Source organism: Moschus berezovskii, chromosome 23 (genome assembly GCF_049115385.1).
Source record: "Moschus berezovskii isolate FMDL1 chromosome 23, NW_MosBer_1.0, whole genome shotgun sequence".
Lineage (NCBI taxonomy): Eukaryota > Metazoa > Chordata > Mammalia > Artiodactyla > Moschidae > Moschus > Moschus berezovskii.
Genome location: NC_142482.1, coordinates 43286181 through 43311696, shown reverse-complemented (window position 1 = coordinate 43311696; position 25516 = coordinate 43286181). Strand labels below are relative to the sequence as shown.

Genomic DNA, 25516 nt, shown 5'->3' with positions numbered 1-25516 from the left:
GTAAAACTCATGATTTGCAGACGGCATGATACTCTATAGAGAACCCGAAGTCTCTACCCAATGAACACTCTTTTAATCATGACCTTGGACACGAAAAACAGACTATCACAGGATCTCAGCAGTTTTCCATGTAGTTTATCCTCATCACAACCTCTCCCCCTAAAAGTAATGACTGTCCTGACATTGGTATAACATCTTCTGTGCATGTCTTTATAGATTTATCACCCACACATGTTAATAGACTTTAGTTTTGCCAATTTTTAAAAAATTGTATGTCTTTTCAGTCTCTGAATCTAGAGACTCCCCCCTCCATCACTCTTCTTTTTCTTTATGATTCATTTAAGACAATTATAAAGCTGTCTGGATTTGCTGATGATATCCTTAGGATTTAGTTCAACATATTCTCTGTTCTCTAATTTTTTTACAGAACAGTAGCTGTATCCAGAAGTTTGACCACAGTCACTTTGATCTTTTTAGCAAGATGGTGGTGGTGTGTTCTTGCACCAGGAGGTACAGAACATCTATCTCTGTGATAACAGCCTGATGCTCAACCCTAGATCTCTTAATTCAATGGGGTTTGTAAAACAGGGATATTCTACATCTATCAACTCTCACTGATGTATTAGCTAAACTAATTCTACAAAGGGACATTTCTCCTACTGTTTACTTACCACTGATGGAGTTTAGAGAAAAAAAGGCACAATATCAGATTCTCCTTTGAACTTTAATGGACCCTTTGTCCCCATCATTTATTTGAAAAACCATTCTAGTCGGGATCATCTTTAAAGTACCTCTTGCCAAACCCATTAATAAATTCTCAGAATCTTACATAATTTGACCCCTTGATAGTGTTTGCTGTGGATACTCATTCCCACCTTTTTCAGTTTTCTTCGGAGATGCCACATTTTCCAGCCATCCTTCATACTTCATCTAAGGCCCTTCTCAGTTCCCCTTTCAAGAGTCTCCCCCTCTTCCTCACTTTTAAATGTTAGAGAGGCCCATACTCCCAAATTTCTATCTCTAGCCGCAACATCTCTCAAGAATTCTAGAGCAGGACAGCCGCTGGGCTGCATGCCATTTCATCAAGGCGTCAAATAGTTTCAGACTTTACCTGGCCCCCTCTACTCCCCTGAACCTGCACCCCTTTATTTTTTCCCGTCTCAGTCAGCAACCCCACAGTTTGCTCAGAGGCCATTTAGCTTCTTTCTATGCTGCATCCACAGTTTCAAAACCTGCCCTTAATTGAATCACTTCTTACCTTCAGAGATAGGTGTTTTGTCTTTCTTTAGCCCAGTCTTGAACTTCTGCTTTAGCAAATATAAGGTAGAAGATTAGGCTTATCATATTATTGGCTATCATCAGGAGGAAGATTTTAAGCCAGGGAGATTCTGCATCCTGAGGAATTAAAGTGCAAACAATTATAAACTATTGTATTTTGTAACATTTATAAAATGGAGTATTAAAATTAATATAGGCTTGATGCAAGTCAAACATAGCAAAACATTCTAATAAGGAACAAAAAGTTAAATTTTACTCTACAAAGATAATCACCATTTCACTTATGGTTTGTGTCTACGTACATATAACTTTTCATGTATAAAATTGCATGAATACAGTGCTAAAGCCAAGAATGCATATGGTTTTATATTCAGAAATATCCCATAAACATGTTTGTATATTAGGAAATATTTGACGGTATTATAACTGTTACTGACTTGTATTCCACAGTTTAGATTTATAAAAATTTTAAGAGCACCCCTTATTTCTTTAAAGTTGTTTTTCACTTTTTGTTGCTGTAAGTTTGAAAAAGTTGGTGATTAATTACAAACACAGCAATGCTTTTGAATAAGATTTATCAAATACCCTTTCCTTATTTATAAAAGTGGTTGATACATTTTCTCTTTCAGCCTATTAATATGATCACTTTCATTAATACATTTTATTAATAAATAGAGCCAGTTTACTTTCTTAGAAAAGGGCCTACTTAATCATGATGTTGTATATATTTTAATATATTGGTGAATTCTATGCACAGGTAATTTATTTTTGGCATCCATACTCAAAGATGACATTAAATTTCAGTTATGTTTCAGATTCGTTTTACCACTTTGCCCCTTACTTTTTGATCAGCTGAGGTTAAATTTTATGCAGTTAAATGTAAAATCCATTGTGATTGCATTTTGGTCTCTAGTGTCATGCTTTTGAAGGATGGATGTCCTGTCTGAAGTTTAAATAATTATTAACTATTTTACTTTAGTATCTTTATTATATCCTTTCTTCACTTACATTTGTTATCGTCCATAATTAACTTGGAGGTAAATATGAGGACAGAATGTAATTATTTTTTTTCAAGTGGGCTCACCACTGTGTTTTTAAAGAAATCAATCCATTCCTTCTGGTTTGAGATGAAACTTTATTATAAAGAATGTATTTTTTTTTTTTTTCAGAACGTGACCAAATCATTACCAGTTTCATTTAAAATATAATTAAGAGTAGAAGTTGAAAAAAATGTTTCTTGCCAAACTGGACATTAAATATATTTAATTATAATGATTTCTAGAATTAAAATATGCCGAATTTGACAGCTTATAGGTAAACAGAGAGTGAAGAAAAAAAGAACCAAGATTTGTTTAGAATTTTAATGATAAAAAAAGTTTTGATAATTTTAAAAGAATTTATTGTCATTTGGAATTGAAGTCCAACCAAGAAATTTAATGTGCATCTCCCTTCTAATATTTTCAACGATGTTGCTCAATAAGTGTGCAGTCTTCTTCATAATGGACTTTGTACAATTTTCAAAATACTCATAGGTGTTTTGCAATATTAGTTGACACTGTGCTTTTTCCACATTATGCTATCTAACTTTGATTTCACCTGCCACCCCCTGCCAGGAAGATAATCACAATCTCTGTCCATAGTGTTGTAGTTTTCTTCTGCACTTACATGGTGTATATTAATAATTTAGTTTTCTTGACAGGTGTGTTTGCTAGCATTTTCAGAATGCTAAACAATAGGATAACTAGCAATACACTTTTATTTTTCCTGATTTAAAAGTATATGAGAATAAAACTACTAATAGCTGTAATGCATTGAATACAAACATCTAATACTCCCATGAATGATCTGAGGTGGTAATTAACTCTGTGAAGTTTCTGTGTCATCTTAGGTATTTACAGCCAGAGACACTGAGGTTAAGAAGTGTTTCCAGGTCACATATCTTGTAAGTAGCTAAGACTTGAACAAGATAGTTTTGCTGGAGAAATTGAAACTGCTAAGCAACTGTTAGGTCTTCCCTTGTGGCTTAGCTGGTAAAGAATCTGCCTGCAGTGTGGGTGACCTGGGTTCGATCCCTGGGTTGGGAAGATCTCCTGGAGAAGGGAAAGGCTACCCACTCCAGCATTGTGGTCTGGAGAATTCCATGGACTGTATAGTCTGTGGGGTCGCAAAGAGTTGGACATGACTGAGCGACTTTCACTTCACTGTTAAGTAGCTGATTCTCAATGTTTCTAGTATTTTTGCTTAAACTTTTTTTTCCTGATATCATCATCTTTGGTTAATGTTTACTTCATCTTTTTATGCAGTTCCTACAAGTTTCAATGTTTCTATGTCTATTTTAGGTATGTGTGTTATATATTTATTTTTATTTATATAATATTTATGTATTTTATATAAATAATTTCTCTATGAGGTATGCAACTGTGGATTTTGGTTTATTCTACTTGTCATTATTGGGTTTCTTAAAGGTGTGAATTGCTGTCTTTCTGTAAAACTAGAAAACGATCACTTTTTCTTCAAATTTAACTTCGATCCTATTCTCTTTTCTGGAACTCCAGTTAAATGTATGTTGGGCCTTCTCCCTGAGTCCACTTATTCTACACCTTCTATATTTTTTTAATGTGATTCACTCTGGATAGATCCTCCAGATAGGTCAAGATACAGTAAGTTATCCTACAGATACTAATACCCGCTCCCCAACCCCTCACTAGGATTAGTGGCTTTTAATGGCAGAGATTTGGTTTTTATTTAAACCAAAGGTTCATAGCTTCCCCAGTAGCTCTGTGATAAAGAATCCATCTGCCAATGCAGGAGATGCTGGTTCGATCCCTGAGTCAGGGAGATCCCCTGGAGAAGGATGGCAACCCACTCCAGTGTTCCTGCTTGGGAAACTCCATGGACAGAGGAGCCTGGAGTCACAAAGAGTTGGACACAACTTAACAAGTCAACAGCAACAACGAGGTTCGCAGCAAGTTGGCTAGAGACCATGCTCCATGTCTTTTCATTCCTGGCTCCTAGTTGATGGACTCGCAGTTGCTGTTCTGACTTGCCAGTTGCCGTATCAAAGCAAGAAAGTGGTCTGTTGATTCTTAATGCTTGTTTTCAGAATGAACACATATCACTTTTTCTCATGTGTCACTGGTCAAAATAAGTTCTATAAAATATATCTAACTTCAAGGAAGTGGGAAATGCTCAAGAGGAGAACCAGAAAAATTATTGTGTCTGCAATTACTTCCCAGCCTGCCCTCTGCTCCACAAGTGGATTCACTTACCTTCCTCTACGCCAAACACACTAATCAAGAGGGACCACTCCACAGGTCCTCCAGCCCTACCTTCATTTGCTTCAGAGCCTCACTGAAGAACATTCAAACATTCACCAGGACGTGGCTTTCAAACTGTCTGCCTAGCAGTGTGTCATCAGCATTGGTGTGTGTGTGTTCATTCGCTCAGCTGTATCTGACTCTTTTGCGATACCATCAGCTATAGCCTGCCAGGCTCCTCTGTCCATGGGATTTTCCAGGCAAGAGTACTGGAGTGGGTTGCCGTTTCCTACTCCAGGGGATCTTCCTGACCCAGGGATTATACCCACAACTCTCACATCTCCTGCAATGGCGGGCGGATTCTTTACCACTGAGCCACCTGGGGGTTGTGTCAGCATAACTAAGGACCCATGGTTTCTGTTTGTCTCCCAATCCTCCTTTTCTGAAAGGAAATATTTATTGCAGCTATTGGATTGCTATGCTACCATTATATACAGCATGATAGAGCATGTAGCCCCTGGTATAAAGGGTTCTCTCCCAATGAAGGGGTGGACACGTTCTGCACTTTGAACTTGATGCCATATCTAGATGGGACTTTGGGTGTCTGTTGACTTCCTTATAGAAGGAGTAAAATTGCTGTGCATATAAGTTTTTATACATTTTCAGGCCTTTAATTTGTCTTAACAGAATTGGTCCAAATTCCTTACCTTTCCCATGAATGGAAGCAGAAGCCTCACAAATTCTCTTATTAGATGTATTTAATCCAAATTTTTAATTTTTATATTTTTAATTGCCAGAAGTTAGGTTTAGCTCTTTGTTCAACCTTATGTTTCTTATATGTTCAGTCCTTTTAGTTCTTTAAAGGTATACATATATGTCCAATATCTGATCTGATTCTGTGGTTTTTATTCTTCTCTCACATGACATTTCATTTCCTCAAGCATTTTGTAATTTTTGATTGACTGTGAAATCATATTCACCAAAACTTTATGCATAAGAAATTCTGGAGGATGAATTTTAGGGTTAGTTTCTTAAGAAAAAAAAAATCATTTACTTTTTCTAGACATCTGTGGACTACTTGAAATTCATTTCTTGGCTTATGGCATTAGGACCCAACTGAGTTTAAATTAGGGTCTCAAATCCTTGTGAATGGTTTATTGTTTCAAATGTTCAAAGGAGTCTTTATTCAGATTTCCCTCTCCCTTTGTAGCTGAGGCTGAGACAAACAAGTTTCCTTACTGGGCAGAGACAACTTCAGACAGTTCTGGAGTCATGTTTCTTGCCACCTTTTGGGAAAGTCAGCTCAGAAGGTCCAAATGAGTTCACTGAAAGGCTGAACTGGCTGAGTGGGCTACATGCTCAGGAGGAGAAAATACACCCTGGTCTTTAAGAGTTCTTTTTTATTGAGGCCACCTCTCTGAGCATGGAGTCTCCATGGTTATAGTGATGTTTTCAGCCTTTCTGATACCATACATCCTAACACATGATGGTGGGGGGCTACTAAAGTTGTGGGATAAGGAGCATTTGGAGGATTTTCTTGTACACTGCTATGTCTCAGCTTGTAGATACATGGTAGTAGTGGTATCAGTTTATAGTCCCTAGTGATTACAGTTTTATGTCAGCATTTTCATTTTGGCTCTTCTTTGTGAGTGGTTTTGGGGGTGTTATTGCTTGCGCTCTGTTTGTCCATAATAACTGAAGTTATAGATCACCCAGCATGGGCAATTTCCCAAAGGCAGCCAGTGGCTTTGTTGGTCATTTACCTCTCTGGAATCAAGCCCTTCCTTCATTTTAAGTCCCTGAAATTTTCCCTTACTTTTTTTTTCAAGGTCAAAGTGAAAGTGACCTCAGTCGTGTCTGACTCTGCGACCCCATGGACTATAAAATCCATGGAATTCTCTAGGCCAGAATACTGGAATGTGTATTCTTTCCCTTCTCCAGGGGATCTTCCCAACCCAGGGATCGAACTCAGGTCTCCTGCATTGCAGGCAGATTCTTTACCAACTGAGCTAACAAATAATAAATTTATTATTAATAGTTAGTGGATAAATAATCTGTGGCTTAAGAAGAAAAGTCAGAGTAAATGTGATAGTTGAGGAATGGTTTCCAGTGATCACCAGAGTGACTATAGTGATTTTGCTCCCAGGCAACCAGCTCTGGGAATTGAGTTTCTTTACATGATACTATCAATTTATACAATATTCATTCAGAATTGCCCATTTATTTATCATCTCTGTTGCCTCTTTTCCATTTCATATCTCTAATCTACCATTTGGGATAATTTTATTTTTCCCTAAAAAACTACCTTTAGCTTTTTTTCTCAGTGCTAGCCTACTTTTGATGAATTCTCTGTGTTTTTTTTTGAAAATGGATGCATTTAAACTCCATTTTTTTTTATGGTGGATTTTTTTTTTTTTGATGGACTGTAGAATTCTAGACTAGTAGTTATCTTCCTTCAACACCAGAAAAAGCATTTCAAGTATTTTTAAAAGGAGAATTTCAGGTAACTTTGTCCATGGAAACAGAAGCCAGCCTTCATAGAACTGTTTTGTTTGGTCATTTTAAACTTGTCTTTGTTCCTGATTTTTCATTCCTTTCCCGACAAAACCATGTCTTATTACTTATATTACCATTCACCCAGTCAACTAACTATTTTGATCAAGGCATACATTAATTGTTAAAAAGCACAGAAGTCTACCTCTGTTTCAATAACCAACAGTTAAAGTTACCAGCATAATTAGTTGACATATTACGAGAAAGAAATTGTATCATCTGTGAATTTGGAGGCAATGCCTGATTTGACCAAGTTTAATATGATACAGAATCTCACAACTCACCTCTTGATGATGTATCCTCTGCAATTTTTTATATGCATTACTTTCTTTTTCTGTACAGTTAATATTAGAAAAGTAACTACCCATAGTTATTTTTAATATTCCTTACCTCACTAAGGATGATTCCAGTCACAGTGGAAGCAATGAGTCCTCCTGTTAGTCCAATTACATTTGTAATTCCTCTAAGAAATCCATAATATCTATACAAAAATGAATGACAATAGACAAATGTAAAGTAATACAAACACTACAGGAAAAAACAATGTATTGAGAGTTTAAGAGAGAGAACTGTTGACTTCCTAAATTTCCCATTCCCACTATTCAAATTTCATTAACATGTCTGAAAAAGTATATGGATATATAAATAACTTTCTGGTTGCACTACAGAGTCAGAAAACTTGGCTTTAACAGTAAAGAATGTTAATATCTTGAGAAAATGAAAGCATATTAAGAGTGAAAGCCAGCTAGTTGTGAAATCTATGTTTGAGAAATTCCAAAAGTGATGTGTGTTGGTAATAGGAACTGGTTTGGGATTAATACAGAATTGAAGGGTTCTGTTCAACTGGTCTCTTCTCACCATCCCGGAACAGTGATTGTTCCCAGGCAAGGAGCAATGATTACTCAGGCAAGGAAACCAGAAACTTGTTTATAAGCAACTGGGACTGGCCAATCCTGAGTGCCAAAACCAACCTCAGCAGAAAATGAGCACTGCAGAAAGCAGGGGAACCACAGGGAATAACACATAAAGTACGGGTCAAATCTATCAGTCATCAAGAACAAGGAAGTGCTTTTTGGAGAACAGAATCTGTCTAGAAATTAGTTCACTCCAGGACAGAGAATCTGTGACTTTCCTCCCCAACACATTTCACCACCAAAGATTGTATGCTTTCAGTTCTTCCCTTTTGTGAGAGTGAGGGCTTTTTGTCTTTTATTTCCTTGGGTCTATTCCAATCTTTCTCTACCTTTACATGTTCAGTATGGGGGTGAGTGTATAATTTATTAGTTTATGGGTTCCTGATCAAAGAAGTGTCACATCTGGGCCTAGACTCCCTGGTGTATGCTTTTGCTCTGGTCCCTCTTGCTCCAGTTCAAGAATTTCACCTGAAATGCACCCCTGGCCATCCCTCTTAAGGTCAGAACTACAATGATATTTGATTGTCTTTGAACCTCTGGCTTTCATTTTTGATTAATGAAACATTTTTGGCAAGTGGACCTAGAGTCCCTGGATTGTGGAGGTGTATGTAGTCACAGGGTGGAAATTTGAGTTGTCTCTTTTTGAGGGGAGCTGGAAAGTGTCTTTTAATATGTGAAGAAGAACATTTATGGTTATGAGTAGCCACAGGTATAGATTGGGCAGAAACCACCAATTGTCTCCAGTATTCATTGCTTCCTTTTTTATTTTAGCAATAGAATCCCTGGGTTTAGGGCCACTTCTGCCTTTGGGAGCCCCTGTCACTTTTGCCTTCAAAAAATGTTTATAATATTTATAATATTGTTTACAATATTCTGTTGCTTTATTATGTGCTAAAACTTACTACAATGCAACCTTTTTCATTTCTTATATTGATAATTTTTTTCTTGATCTTATTTTATTAATTTGGGATGAACCAGAGGGATGGGATGGGGAGGGAGGTGGGAGGGGGATTCAAGATGGGGAACACATGTACACCTGGGGCAGATTCCTGTCAATGTATGGCAAAACCAATACAATAATGTAAAGTAATTCGCCTCCAATTAAAATAAATAAATTTAAAAAATAAAAAAATAAAAGAAGCAACTTTGATATTGTTGGTTTTACGTATCATTTTGGTTTTTTTTTTTTTTTTTTTGGTCCTCATCTTCATAATTTATTCCCTTCTACTTTCTTTGGATTTAATTTGCTACTTTTTTTTCCTTACCTACTTGAGATACAAACATGGTTACTGATTTTAAGATTTAATTGTCTGTCAATATATAAGTTTAAAGCTATACATTTCTCTCTGGGTATGATTTTTAAATGTACCCCACATGCTTGTCAATGATATGTCACATTTCATTGTAATTTAAACTATTTTCTAATTTCAAATGTGATTTCTCCTTTGACCTAAACATTAATTTCAAAGCAATGGGAGTTATCTATCGTTTGCTTTAGATAGCAACCCTAATTTCACTGTGATTAAAGAATATATTCTGAGTTATTACAGTCATTTAATCTTAATTCAGTTTGCTTTATGATTCAGCAGTCCCCAGTGTCAAGAGTCCTGAGTGCCATGACAGTTCCTCTGAAAATCATTACAGATCCACAATATGGAGTGATTCACCAACCTGAGATTGGCAAGGTGAGAGCTTTTTATGCTCCATTCCTCATGCCATCCAAACCCCAAATGGTAGGTATTTGATATAGGGAATGAAAACAGTCTTGAGATTGTTTTAATGCTGGACAATTCCCTGGACAGCAATTAGCTCTAAAATTGCTCAATCACGTCCAACTCTTCGCAACCCCATGGACTATAGCCTGCCAGGCTCCTCTGTCCTTGGGGATTCTCTGGGAAAGACTACTGGAGTGGGTTGCTATACCCTCCTCCAGGGGATCTTCCCAACCCAGGGATCAAACCCAGGTCTCCTGCATTGCAGGCGAATTCTTTACCAGCTGAGCTATCAGGAAAGCCCTGAGATTGTTTTAATACTGGATAATTCCCTGGACAGGAGTTAGCTCTAAAATTGCTTCTTCTTCAGCTGTAACATCACATGGTAAAAGCATTTTGGAAGTATAAATAGCTGTTGAAGCAGACTTTCAATTTAATTGATTTTATATTTGGTTTAATAATGATTCAGTAGAACCAGAACAAGATTCAGATGTCTAAACTATACTTTAGTCTCACATGGAGGGAAATTCAAGGGGATGACAGTGACTTCTTAATGCATCACATAGCATCTTTAGAATCCTCTGTGCTTTTCTATTCTTGCTACCCACCAAAGAGATGGTCACTACATTTCCAGGTCCACTCTATATCACTCCATTTCCCAAATAATATTCTCATGGAACCACATCTGTGTCTCTTCTTCTTCCTTCCAGACCTTCTTTCTTGCCATCTTGGTTCTACTCAAACAAATGTAATCATTTGCCCATTCCTCAGTTCTAGCAAAGATCAAATTCTCCTAAAAGGACAATTTAGTAATTTATCCTCTAAGGGAACACTTTCTAATAGGCAAGGGAGGTATGTGACCAGGAACATTAGGAATAAATTTCATTTAACTCATTAATTAAAAAGTTTAAGAATTGTTTGCGACATAATGTATTATGGCAATATGTTTGTGACATAATGTATTAATACATATGCCCTAAATATTAACAGTGATCTAGCTTAAGAGGTTAATAATATTTCCAAATTGTATATTAGTCTATCTTCTGTGACCTTACAAAATCACCTGGCTAACATGGAACTTTGACCCACTGGAATGATGCAACGCAGGTCAAGTTCTGTGATATCCAAGCCATTGCTGGCCAAGATATTTCCCATCCTACTGACCACGTACTGGTGAATAACACTAGGGAGGCGTTGACTACATCTAGGCAGCTCTGGAGGCAGGCAAATCTAGGGATTAATCCTCCTTCTGTTTATTACTAATCATGTGACTTTACATACATTCATTTCCCTGGTCTTTGGTTTCTTTTCTCCTACTTTATGGACAATATTATCTTACAGTGGGGCATGTCACATAAAAAATAATAAATGATTGTTCTTGCTGGTTAGTCACCAAGTCATGTCCAACTCTTTTGCAACATCATGGACTTGCAACCCACCAGGCTCCTCTGTCCATGGGATTTCCTAGCTAAGAATATTGGAGTGGATTGTCATTTCTTATTCCAGAGGATCTGGAGATTCTTTACCACTGAGTCAACAGGGAAGGCCCCCAAAATGGTAGCTATTTATAATTTTCTTAATCTATTTGTAGATATATTTTTAATTTACCTGTTTCTCAGAGTGCATATGGCCCAACTGGCATTGTGTATTCTGTATCAAATAATCCTTTTATGTTTTTATATAATTCCAAGTAGTCAGAAAACTTGCAGGCATTTTCAAGGAGGGTCTCAAAACTGAATAAATCAAATGGATACATGTCTTTGTTACTTTGGCCTTTACCTAATAGAGATCTGATGGACAAGATTCTTTACAGAATTGTGACAAATTAGAATATTCTTGATTGATCTTTGCCTCTCTACCCCAGGCCACAGATTTACAAAACTTCAGAGAATTCTGTTCATATTGGATCTATGTTCTCCAGAAAGTGCCAGACCTGGACAGTGTCCCCTGGAGTTGTGCAAACAACAGAACTGCTTCCATTAGTCGTACTTATTATATCAAAAAAGTGTATAGCACAGTAAAAAGAGGAAAATTTTTTTGCCAACTGGATCTGGGTTAAAATCCTAGGTAATATCCAAGCCAGTGGTGAGATCTTAGGCTGATAATCAAGTATCTGAATGTCAGTTTCCTTAGTTGCAAAATAAATATTACTAATTGTTGGTTGAAGAGTGATAATATATACTTTTTATGTCTGACCTATACTGATGCTTCTTCAGAACGTTTGGCCTGTTGACCATCAATCCCAAAATAGTTGAAATCTTAAAACATCCTTGAGAACTTAGATACAAGAAAGAGATTTTAAAAACCTACCTGGGAGCGATATCCACGACATTTATCATAAGTCCGCCCATAGCAAAGCTTGCTGTTGAATTAGCAAGTATCAGGAAAATTACAGTGGCATAGAAGGTGGAACTCAGGTAAAGCAGGCAGAGGCTGAAGAGGGAAGGCAGGAAAAGTCCTGTGGAATGATTCAGACAACAATCAGGTGCATGCCAAAGGTGGGAGATACCCCAAAATACTTGAACGTATCGGCTATTTCTTACCTAGCAAGGTGAAGAGTTTCCGAATAGTGACTAGACTGAAAGTATTCCTTGTCTGGAAGATGTCTGCCATATAACCTGCTAGGACAGCCAAAATCCAGGCAAACAAATTGGGGAGGGAAGACAGCATCCCATTCTGAGGAGGAAATGTTATTGTGAGTGAATATGAGAAATGGAATAATCTCTACGCTGAAATTCAGTATTGAAAATTTGTATTGTCACACAGGAAACAATCAACATGCAACCCCGGAATTATTTCACGTTACCCAAGAGAAAGAGAAAAATAGTTTTGAGGTCAGAAACAGACATCACAATCTGCTTAGTTTTCTATTGTATTGTCATGGGACCTGAAAGTTCTCGCTCAGTCGTGTCCGACTCTTTGCGACCCCGTGGACTGTAGCCTACCAGGCTTCTCCGTCCATGGGATTCTCCAGGCAAAAGTACTAGAGTGGGTTACCATTTCCTTCTCCAGGGGATCTTCCCGACCCAGGGATTGAACCCAGGTCTCCCACATTGGGGGCAGACGCTTTAACCTCTGAGCCACCAGGGAAGCCCTAGATAGTAGAGAAGAAAACTAAATTGGGAATGGGAAATGCTGTCCCTGAGGAAAATATATAATAGAAGACATGTATATGGTGCTTATTCTGGACCAGCTGCTGTTAATCTTTGCAACAAATCTGTGGTCTGGTGGAAGATTACACTGAATCATATGGATTTTAAAAGACTTTGTCACGCTGTTTCCTAGGCTGGGTAGTTGCAAGTTCATTGTAGAATGTCTCAAAGTGGCAAGCCCAGACTCCATTTCTAAAGGTGTCTTTCCTGGTTATGGCATCAAGCAACAGAAGATTTCAGGCATTTGTACTTTTTCAAGTCAGAAAAGCAATGAGAATGCCAGTCCTTTCAGAGCAAGACATGAGTCATGGGTTCACAGGACTCTTTGTCTCTCCCCCGTGGAGAGGATTGGTATGAGCTGTGATGGGTGGTAGATTCTGGCCAATTGACTTTCAGGGGAGGATCCCCATCCCTGCAGGGAACAATGGTATTGAACTTTAAGGAATACACAGAGGTTATTATTATAGGGAATGGGAAATAGGGAATCTGTGGGAACCTGGGTGGTGTGTATTTTTGTGGGAGTTCTAGACAGGATGTCTACACCTTTTCTTCTGGGCAATGTTAACATAATAATTGGAAATGGTGAAGTGTCTAGGTAAAGAATATCAGCCTAATAGTATGAGTGCTAAGTTGTTTCAGTCATGTCCGACTTTGATACCCTATGGACTATAGCCTGCCAGGCTCCTCTGTCCCTGGGATTCTCCAGGCAAGAATACTGGAGTGGGTTGCCATGCCCTCCTCCGGGGGAATCTTCCTGACCCAGGGACTGAACCCATGTCTCTCTGTCTCCTGCATTAGCAGGCAGACTCTTTACCACTAGCACCACCTCAGAAGCCCAAATAATATGGGGAAGGGCAAGAGCTAGGACTAGAGTCATGGGAAAAAAAGACAGGGCACAAAGTCCTTCATAAAGTGAAGAGGAAAAGGTGTACTTACCTCTTTTACATCAACATGAAGCTTGTAGTCAATATATATTGGCGTATAAATACTCAGGAAGGTATTTGACCAGAAAAAAGCAAAAGTACAGAGGGAAATGACCCAGAGTGGAGCAGACTTCAGCATAGCTTTGATGGGCACTTTGATGAGTGTACTTGAGCTGACCTGGAAGGGAACCCATTAATCATTAGCACATTAGGTCAAGCTGGAACACATTTCATTTGGCACAGAATCTGGGAGATACCAAAGTGGAGCATGCGGGTTCTACCTGCTGGGTGAGAGCGGATGTGATGTATTCCTTCTCTCTGATGCTTATATATGGGTGGTCCTTTGGGTCCTCATAATACAGAATGAACCAGAGAACACTTAAGGCACAGCCACAAGCACCTATCAGAGCAGGACAAATTAGAATTGAAATTGCTCTGTCTGTAGTGAGTTTCTTTTCCAAATTGGCATTTTTCATTACTGGTCTGAGAACCTGGACCTCCTGTTTCTTTTTGGAACTTTGCAACAAGGCTTACATTTTTCATAATTTTCTTTGTATCCACACCTGCCTCTCCCAAAAGAGTGAATTTTATAGAAATGGTAGTAAACCCTCTGGCCTCTCCTGATTTCTTAGCCTCTGTTATTCTCCATGTAGGATAGCTGGGCCTCCTTGCTCTTAGGCCATCGTCTCTACAGATTCTTAATGTGTTCTGTTGTGAGAGGAGGGTGTAACTGGGCTCATACAGGGCTTGACAATCACCTGGTTTTGAGATGTAGGCCTTAGCCATACTCCTAAGATGCAGCCTAGGCCTTCAGGATTGTCCAAGTCCCATAAGAGTCTGCCAAATTATTTGTTACTTTTGACTTTTTTATACTAATGATCTGATCATAAAGAATCCTCTGTTAGGATAGGGAATGTATATTGCTTAGTAGTCAGAAATGCATTCATTCATTTGACAAATATACTGGTTAAATGCCATTATGTACCATGTACCATTCTAGGTCATGGGAATGCAGCAGTGAATAAAGCAGACACATGCCCTGCCTTTACAGAGTTTACTTTCTAATGGATGAGAGAGATAGTGAATAGTAATGAAGCAAAAGGTAATAAATGTCAGTGACAAGAGCTAGGGAAGAGAGTTATAGGGAGAAGAACAAAGGAGCACTATGTTCAGGGAAAGTGAGGACATCGATGTGGGCACAGATACTCCAGGCTGAGGGAGAAATAAGTACCAAGGCCCAGAGTTATGAAACCAGTGTCACTGGACAGGGAGCAAGGTGAGGATGGTAATGGAGGAGGATGAGAGGTAATGAGATCAGACCAGGTGGAAAGCTGGAGCCACTGTAGGATCTCAGACTTCTGCAACACACTTTAAGACAACATTAAAAGAATAGTTTGACAGTATACCATTTCCACCTCATTCTGCGACCTGAGTGCCCAAACTCGAGGCAAAATGTAAACAGACATGAACACCCAATAAATACACAGGAAATACAATGTATTTCTCTAAATTACTGTAGTCAATCCTTAGAAAAGTCATTTGATGCTATTAGCTTTCTTTCAAAATGGGAAAATGGATGCTCAGAAAGGTCTACTTACTTGCTCAGGGGCACATGGTTGGTAAGTGGTAAATGACACTTAAGCATGGATTATATTGTCTAGAGAGGGAAAATAGCTGCAGAGGAGGAGACTGGAGAAAAGCTTTGAAGAAAGACAACAGTTAGTGGCAAGTAGAAGAGAATCTCTGCAAATCTCTGCAAAAGAGGCTGAGAGGAAGTGACCAGAAGGATGAAGTCCAATGCAGGGAGAGCAGGACCACAGCAACTGAGATGAGAAGGAAATGCCTGATCACTGAGCTTCAGCACATGGAGTCAAAGGTACAGGCACCAGGGAAAGAATGATATTGTTGGGTTGATTAATGGTACTTGTTCAGGTCAAATGTGGACTGAAGAACTTCAACTTGATTTATGGGCATCAAGGCTTGGACAGTTTTAACATTTGGGAGGCATATAAAGAGCTTGGAAGTCATCATCAAATGTTGAACAAACTAAACATCAACAATGCTTCTTTGATCTGGCAGAGAATTGAGACCACAGGGCAAACCACTGCCCCCCTGTCTCTAGAGAGACAGACAGACAGATGCAGAGAATTACAAGTTCCCAGAACAGAAGCCCAGAAACAGAAAACTCCAATGGAACTAGTCAGTAGTAGGGTAGGAAAACCTAGCATTTGATGGTTCAGTGTGGACAAGTTTGAGAGATGAAAAGTCTGGGTGGGAGGGGGCCCAGACTTAAGCAGACCCCTCACACTTTTGTGAGTTTTATTTCCAGAAGACCTGCCAGATTCTCACAGTGAATATAAGAATAAAATCTCTTAATCCTTCTAGGAGAAGATGGGGAAAGTAGCCATTTTAAATTACATCTAGAACATTCTGTTCTTCACAAAAACTACTCAAGGGGAAATTATTTTACCAGAGCCTCACCAATTTAAGGAAAGGGAAACACCCAACTCCAGACCCTTCTTCCTGTCTCACTTAAGGAGGGGGAATAAAACAAAACAGGAGAACTTGTGAAGCTCAGGGGCACAGGCTCACCAAAACCCTGGGACCAAATCATAGACCGCAGAACACTGTCTCCCCACATACACACTTTACCACCATATCAGAAGAATCCTTGCATGTTAGTGGGAATCCATCTAGAATTGCATGTCCCAAACCTTATTTAAGAAGTCTCTAGAGAAAATTAAAAAAACTACAGGAAAGACAAAAACAAAGATACCAGAGGAAATTGTAGCCTCTGAAACTTAGAGCACACAGTAAGCCAGATTAACCTGTAGCCAGTAAAACATAAAACCTCACACTAAAGGGCTATTTATTTCAGTTCATTTTAGTGTATTTTGTTGAGCTTTCAACAAGAAAACCACGATGCATAGAAAAAGACAAAAAAAAAAACCAGTTTGAAGAGACAGACCAAGCATCAGAACTAGACTCAGATATTAGCAGAGGTACGGAATTATGAGATCAAGAGTTTAACACATGATCAAAAAGCCTGTGAAAAAGACAACATATAAGAATAGGTAATAATGTAAGTAGAGAGACAAATTCTAACAATCAAAAGAAAATGCTGTAAATTAAAAACACTGTAACAGAAATGAAGAATGCCTTTAATGGGCTCATTGATAGATAGACATGGTTGAAGGAAAAAAATCACTGAACTTCAAGAAATGTCCATATGAATTTCCAAACCTGAAATGAAAATAGAATAAAAGAATTAAAAAGAAAAAAATATCCAACAATTGTGGGACAACTACAATAGTGTAATATATGTGTAGTGGGAGTATCAGAGAATAAGAGAAAGGAACAGAAAAAATATTTGATGACTAATGGCAGTGATGAAGAGCACTGAAACTGAGAGGATGGAAGACATGTTTTCACATTATGGCTCGGCCATTTGCTCCCTGTGGGTACTGGAGGCTCCCTGTAGATCCACTCTCCACCCTTCTTTACCCTGCTTTGGCCACAGGTGGCTGACTTGAATGAATATCAACAGGCCCCCATGTCCTCTGCTTTCCAGATAGATTTGGGCAGAAGAAAGTCTAAGCAGAAGATTAGAAGGAGAGACTTGAATGAGATTAGGGTGTCTCGTTCCCTAGATATCACCTTCCCCAGCATTGCCTCAGTCTATACTCACTTTTATGAAAAGTCACAGGTCCTCTCAATGTGGGTATCTCTACAGGACTCTCTCCTAGTGGATTCCTCTCAACTATTCCCTTGCCTGCCCCTTTGGACCTGAGGATGGTATTAGCTTCTGTTTTGCTAGCACCAGATCACTGCTCTAACCCTGTGATTCTGCCACATCTTTATACCATTTTAAATAATCACTTCATAAATAGACCCCTCTGCATTAAGCCTCTATATTGTTATTTGTCTACCATATGAGCATAAAAGCACTCATCCATAGTCCCTTATTGACAAATTTAAAATCAGGATTTGAAAGTGATTTTCTAACTTATTTGGAAACCCCAATCCTTTATAGTTTTTCCTTTATTCCAATTTGTTGAGAAGTCATGCGTCACTCTAGAAACTAATGTGTTTGATCATGAGATGATAGGGCTTCCCTGTTAGCTCAGCTAGTAAAGAATCCACCTGCAATGCAGGAGACCCCAGTTTGATTCCTGGGTCTCTGGAGAAGGGATAGGTTACCCACTCCAGAATTCTTGGGCTTCTCTGGTGTTTCAGCTGGTAAAGAATCCGCCTTCAGTGTGGAAGACCTGGGTTCAATCCCTGGGTTGGGAAGATCTCCTGGTGAAGGGAATAGGTACCCATTCCAGTATTCTGGTCTGGAGACTGTATAGTTCACGCAGTCTCAAAGAGTTGGACATAACTGAGCAACTTTCACATAAGATGCTGTACCAAATCATGCTTGGGATGTTAAGTATACATAGTATACTCGTATTATGTTTGACCTGTTCTGATCATCCTTTTCCCATGAGTTTACGTAAGGGATATGTTTCTGTATCATTGATGTTATAGAGTTGTGAAATTACGTACAATAATGCATGCATAGTTTTGAGCATGATGTCTTGCTTGCAATAAGAAATTAATGAATGTTGACTGCTCTTTTTCCTTCAATGTGATTTATTATTTTTAATATTGTTAACTTCATATAAATTATTAAATTTTGCATTTACTTTTAGATTTTTTAGACCTCAAAATAATGACTTGGAATTTTATAGAAAGAGACTCACCAAAAATATAAAAAACCATGGGCCATCCCAGGGAGTCAGAGATGAATCCAGTGATAAGCAGGACAATACAGGGTCCTAGTAGAAGTCCTAATCGGAAGGCACAAATGGAATGAATCCCTAATGAATACAGGCATCTGGAAATGGAGATAATGTAGCTTCATGGTGGCAGTGAACAACTTCTAGTGAAATATTCATATAATACCAAACAGAAGAAAATAATGAAGTATTTGCTTTCTTCTCTTTTTGCTGTTGTTAGAGATAAGGAAACCTCTTCTCTGTCCTAGACAGTTCCCACATATTTAAAGTGTGGATGGTTTCCAAAGCCCTTGACAGTTCAAAACACACATATTTCTTATGTTCTAGGGCAGAACATGCTACAATGAGATGACAATGGGATTAAACATTCTAGGCCCTAAGTCATTACCTGACAAACTCAGAGAAGTAAGTCGGCCTAGTTCCAAGGGAGGAGCCCACTTGATCCATACTACTTGCTGAGTTGTTAATGTTACCCCCTGAAAGAATGATTAGAACATTTGATCTCTGACATGTTCTGTGAATTTAAACTCTAGTTTTTGTGTTCTCTTTTATTTTTTTAATTAGAGGAAAATCGCTTTACAATGTTGTATTGGTTTCTGCTGTACAAGAATGTGAATCAGCCATACTTATATGTATATCCCCTCCCTCTTAAGCCTGAATCTCCCCTACTCATCCTACCCCTTTAGGTCATCACAGAACACCAGGCTGGGCTCCCTGTGTTATACAGCAACTTCACACCATCTATTTTTCACTTAGTAGTGTATATATTCAATGCTGCTTTCTCCATTCATCCCACTCTTGCCTTTCTCATTGGGTCCACAAGTCCATTCTCTATGTCTGTGTCTCCATTCCTTCCCTGCAAATAAGTTTCTCAATGCCATTTTCTAGATTCCATATATATATGCGTTAATATATGATATTTGTTTTTCTCTTTCTGACTTCCCTCTGTATAGCAGATTCTAGGTTCATCCACCTCACTAGAACTGAATCAAATTCATTCTTTTTTATGGCTGAGTGATATTCTATTTTGCATTATCTTTATACCTGGAACATCCCCTTGATTACTCGGCATATAATGACCCAAATTTCTCCAAATTCAGCTGCCAGTGGGAGGAGCAGGGTAAATAGAGAGCTGAGAAGTAATGCAAAACCAATCATTTTCTTTAAAGAGTATATTCCAGATAAATATCCTGCAGGAATTTGGCTGATGAGTACACCATAGAAGATGGAACTTAACATGATCCCCTGGATTTCAGTGCTCCAGTTATACACAGGGTTCTGAAAGAAAAAAGAAGACGGGTCTAGCCACTCTGCAAATGATTTTCTATAATGTTCAGGAATGTGGGAAAACTGGTCTTCCAGTCTTCCAGCTTACCTCAAGTAAAATATCTGCCCTCTGCCTAATCTCTTCTGTTATATGATGTATTTATTCCTAATAACATCCTTTTCTCTGTGTAATTACCTTTTATCATCGGTATTCTCAACTATAACGAAGTCCTGGTTATAAAGGGCATCATCTGTTCCTCCCATACCTGCACAGCATAGACATTTAAAACTTCTTTTTTTTAAATTTAGATACAATTGACATATTAGTTTTAGGTGTACAACATGATTAGATATTTGTATATATTGAGAAATGATCACCACAGTCTAGTTACCATCCATGACAACACATGGTTCTAGTTGTAGTTGTGATGAAAACTTTTAAGATATACTCTCTTAGTAACTTTCAACTATACAAGATAGTACTTTTAACTGTAGTCACCATGCTATATGCTACACCCTCTTATTTTATAGCTGGATGTTTGCACTTTTTAACTCCTTTTACCCATTTTGCCCAGCCTCCCCAACCCCGTGCTACTAGCAACCACCAACCTATTCTCTGTGTCCAGGAGCTCGGTTTTGTTTACATTTCACATAAATGAAATTATATAGTAGTTGTCCTTGTCTGATTTATTTCACTTAGTGCAGGGCCCTCAAGATCCATTCATGTTGAAGCAAATGGCAAGATTTCATACTTTTTATGTCCAAGTAATATTCTATTAAATATTAGTACCACATTTACATTATCTATTCTTTCATTAATGAATACTTCAGTTCAGTTCAGTCACTCAGTTATGTCCAACTCTTTGCGACCCCAAGAATCACAGCACGTCAGGCCTCCCTGTCCATCACCAACTCCCAGAGTTCATTCAAACTCATGTCCGTCGAGTCGGTGATGCCATCCAGCCATCTCATTCTCTGTCGTCCCCGTCTCCTCCCGCCCCCAATCCCTCCCAGCATCAGAGTCTTTTCCAGTGAGTCAACTCGTCGCATGAGGTGGCCAAAGTATTGGAGTTTCAGCTTTAGCATCAGTCCTTCCTTAGGATATTGTACATAATGCTGCAATGAACATGGGATGTAGATATTTTTTCAAGTTAGTGTTTTTTCTTTGGATAAATACCCAGAAGTAGAATTGCTGGATCATATGGTTATTTTTTTGAAGAACCTTCATACATACTGTTTTCCATGGCAACTGTAGTAATTTATATTATACCACCAGTGCACTAGTGTTCCTGTCTTTCTACATCTTAGCCAATACGATATTTCTTATATTTTTTTATAATATCCATTCTGACAGGTGTGAGGTGATAACTTATGGGTTTGAATTACATTTCCATGATGATATTGAGCGCATTCTCTTGTGCCTGTTGACAAACTGAACGTTTTTCTCAGAAAACTGTCTATTTATATGCTGTGCTCATTTTTTTTTTTGGATTTTTTTTTTTTTTGCTATAGAGTTAGATGAGTTCTTCATGTATCTTGGATATTAATCCCTGAGCAGATACATGATTTGCAAATATTTTCTCCCATTCAGTAGGTTGCCTTTTCATTTCGTTGATGGCTTCCTTTGCCGTGCAGAAGCTTTTAGTTTGATGTAGTCTCATTTGTTTATTTTTGCTTTTGTTGCCATTGACTTTGATGTCAAATCCAAAAATCATAGCCAAGACTAATGTCAATGAGTTTTTCACTTATATTTTTAGTTTCATGGTTCTAGGTTTTATGTTACAATTTGGATTCATTTTGAGTTAATTTTTGTGCTCTAAGGGTCTAGTTTTTCCAACACCATTCATTGAAGAGATTGTCCGTTCATCATTGTAAATTCTTGACTCCTCTGTCATAGATTAATTGCCCACCTTATCTATGGGTTTATTTCTGGACTACCTACTCTGCTTCACTGATCAACATGTCTGTGTTTATATCAATACCATACTTTCTTGATTATTATAGTTTGGGGATATAGTTTGAAATCAGAGAGCTTGATGTGTCTAACTTTGTTTTTTTTTTCTTATTATTGCTTTGGCTATTTTGGGTCCATACAAATTGCACTGTTTGTTCTATTTCTGTAAAAAATGTAATTGGAATTTTGATAAAGATTACATCTAATCTGTAGACTTTTTAACAATATGAATTCTTTCAATCTATGAGCACAAAATATCTATCCACTTACCTGTATCTTCTTCAGTTTCTTTCATCAGTGTTATGTAGTTTTTAGTGCATAGTTGTTTCACCTTCTTGATTAAATGCATTCCTGCTATTTTATTATTTTTGATGTAATTATAAATGGAATTGTTTTCTTAATTTTATTTCTGCCAGTTTTTTATTACTGAAGCAGTTTTTTATATGCATATTAACACAAAAGATTTTTGTATATTGATTTTGTATCTCACAAGTTTACCAACCTCATTTATTAGCCCTAACAGTTTCCTTAGTGAAGTCTTCAGAATTTTCTATATATAATGTCATGTCATCTGCAAATAATGACAATTTTTCTTCTTTCTTTACAGTTTGGATGCCCCTCCTTTTCTACCTGGCCTAATTGCTCCAGTGAAACCTTCCAATACTATGCTGAATAAAAGTAGTGGGAGTGGGCATCACTGTTTTTTTCCTGACATTGGAAGAAAAGTTTTCAGATTTTCACCGTTAGGTATGATGTTATCTGTGGCCTTGTTACATTGCTGGTCTTTACTATGCTGAAGTATGTTCCCTTTATACTCACTTGCTGAGAATTTTTATCACAAATAGATACCACTTTTATCAAGCCCTGCTGGCCACCAGAGTCAGGTGATCAAGGCAGCAGCTGCTAAAAAGAAAAAAAAAAAAAAAAAAAATTGGAGCACCAGAACAAGAGTGCCAGGTGAATGTAAAAGCTCCCCCTTTGGGAGATACTGGCTCTCTGGAGTACAGCAAAGAGAGAACACAAGGATGGCATTCACTGGTTTCTGTCCCCAAAGAGAAAGAACCCCAGCAGACCCTGGATGTGTATTAAATTAGATGCTTGTGCCTCAAGTCAACAGTTTATGGTAAGCAAATAAACCTCTTTCATAGAATGTCTTGGTGCTTTTCAAATAGCTGCTTCCGTGCTGTGCCAAGGGGTAGGTGAGTCCATGGGCAAGCCATTTAAGAACCATTTCTCAGTTCCCTTTACCCTTGTGGGACTTGTGTTTGTGAGCCCTGTTGGCTTTCAGAGCTAGACCTTTGGGTGGCTTATCTCTCAGGCGGAGGGATGATGCCAAATGCAGGGTTCAGACTCTTCACTCCTGAGGGGGATGTCTTGCTGGGTTACCTTGCCAGGGGTTTACAGTGAAATTGTGTCTCAGCATTTCCTCTTGGTTATGGGCATTTTCTTGTTCTCCCGATGTGTAGGAGTATTCAGCTTTTGATTTTTTTCCAGATGAAAATTTTCCATAGATATCTGTATTTTGTGTGTCTGTAGGAGGAAGTGAGTCCAGGACATTTCTACAGGTTCATCTGCAACATCTCTAATACTTATTTCTTAAATATTACTAAAATATATGCAAACTCCTCTGTAGAATATCATGTAGGACTACATTTACTGCAGTTATTAATTTCCACTTGCCCCTTCTCATCCTTTTTCTCTATTCAGTTAACCTTGTTCACAAAACAACATATCTCCTTAACAACACACACACTGATCCCAGAGAGCAAAGTAGTAACAGAGAGAATATCAAATCATGAAGAGAAGTTCTCAGGCTGAACTATGGGAATAATTGAATGGGACAATGAAGGAAAAAAGGCCATTTCTCTTCTTTCACTTGGTTCTGATGCGGCATGTTTTGTTGTCTGTCTCCGGAGTGGATTCCTCTGCCGGTTTTGGCTAGGGGGTCTTGCATAGTTTTGTTGCTTTATTAAATCTGACATAAGAAATTCTTAATATTGAACTTACAGTTTGGACTATGAGGAGGTTGCAGTAATTTTGGACTCACTGAAAAGGGAGAAATTTTAATTTTAGTAGTTGAGGACAAGATGAAAACTTCTTTGAAAATGTCTAAGTTCCCTTCTCTAAACTGTCTATGCACTTGCATAATTCATTTATTTTAGATAAAGAATGGATATTCTAAATGGAACTCTTGGTTGACTATGAAATAATCAACTAGGTAGGAGTCTGTCTGTTTGCTCTCTCATCACTGTTATCTTGCGTCCTTCATCCTTTGTCTCCCTTTCTCAAATCCCTGTCATCCTATAGCTGTAGATAGTGATGTCTTGTCTGATAGAAAGGACTTCCATGAGAGATTTGGTAGAAGCATCACTCTGAGAATATTGACTACTAATAGTGAGGGGCCTCTATATAGTAGCCAAGTGGTGATGGAAGTTCCAGATTTTTTTCATTGGTGGGAGGTTACTCAGAGGATGGAAAAATATGCTCTGCCATATTTTTCTAAATGACAGGTATTTTCCCAAGGAAATCAATATTCACCTTTCCCCATATCAAGTGATTCAGCACACATTTGCTCGACTCTCCCTGTGCAGATTATTCAGAATATTGGGTTGTTTTTCTCATGGCATAAAGCCATCACTCTTTATAGTGGAGTGTAGAAACAGAAGAAAAGTGGGCACCATAGTTAAATTCAAACCACTCACCTCAGATGAAATTCCCCACACCGGACGAATAAAACCTAAGTTGGTATTTCCATATTCAATCCATGAACGAGTTATCATTAAATAAAGTACTCTGTATATAAACATGTAAATTACCCTATATAAATCTTAGGAATAAATATATATGGAAATAGATGAGAAAACAGTGGAAACAGTGTCAGACTTTATTTTTTTGGGCTCCAAAATCATTGCGGATGCTGATTGCAGCCATGAAATCAAAAGATGCTTACTCCTTGGAAGGAAAGTTATGACCAACCTAGATAGTATATTAAAAAGCAGAGACATTACTTTGCCAACCAAGGTCCGTCTAGTCAAGGCTATAGTTTTTCTAGTGGTCATGTATGGATGTGAGAGTTGGACTGTGAAGAAAGCTGATCGCCGAAGAATTGATGCTTTTGAACTGTGGTGTTGGAGAAGACTCTTGAGAGTCCCTTGGACTGCAAGGAGATCCAAACAGTCCATTCTAAAGGAGATCAATCCTGGGTGTTCATTGGAAGGACTGATGCTAAAGCTGAAACTCCAATACTTTGGCCACCTCATGAGATGAGCTGACTCACTGGAAAAGACTCTGATGCTGGGAGGGATTGGGGGCAGGAGGAGAAGGGGATGACAGAGAATGAGATGGCTGGATGGCATCACCGACTCGATGAACATGAGTTTGAGTGAACTCCGGGAGTTGGTGATGGACAGGGAGGCCTGGCGTGCTGTGATTCATGGGGTCACAAAGAGTTGGACACGACTGAGCGACTGAACTGAACTGACTGAACTGAACTGATAAGTCACATAAATGAAAAAATAGATAATGTCCCAGTAGGGGACTAAGGGTATCAATAGATAATTTATAAGAGAAAAAAATGGTAATGACCAATAAATATAGATCACAGAAATATAAAAATGTGTGCTTTCATTAATAAATTTTAAAATTATCACAGAATTTCTATCAGATTGGTAAATTTTAAACAAAATAATTATATATATATTTTTGGCTGTTTTGGCAGAGGGAAGA

At 38.1% G+C, this 25516-nt stretch overlaps 2 protein-coding genes across 3 annotated transcripts in view; both read right to left on the bottom strand.

Moving 5' to 3' along the window:
* Positions 1-25516, bottom strand: part of H1-1 (H1.1 linker histone, cluster member) — a 263156-nt gene that overhangs the window by 85139 nt on the left and 152501 nt on the right. The window lies entirely within an intron of this gene.
* SLC17A1 (solute carrier family 17 member 1) overlaps positions 1181-25516 on the bottom strand; it is a 33330-nt gene continuing 8994 nt past the window's right edge. Inside the window, exons 3-11 of one of the 2 annotated variants that reach the window (XM_088831492.1) lie at positions 19615-19848; positions 18959-19046; positions 18535-18621; positions 14031-14189; positions 13803-13942; positions 12258-12390; positions 12025-12172; positions 7479-7569; positions 1181-1395 (exon numbers count right to left, since the gene is read on the bottom strand). In XM_088831492.1, the coding sequence (XP_088687618.1) occupies positions 1261-1395; positions 7479-7569; positions 12025-12172; positions 12258-12390; positions 13803-13942; positions 14031-14189; positions 18535-18621; positions 18959-19046; positions 19615-19848 (1215 nt within the window). In that variant the 3' untranslated portion in view covers positions 1181-1260. Of the gene's footprint in view, positions 1396-7478; positions 7570-12024; positions 12173-12257; positions 12391-13802; positions 13968-14030; positions 14190-18534; positions 18622-18958; positions 19047-19614; positions 19849-25516 lie in introns of both variants that reach the window. The other variant, XM_055407047.2, reaches the window with a different exon arrangement.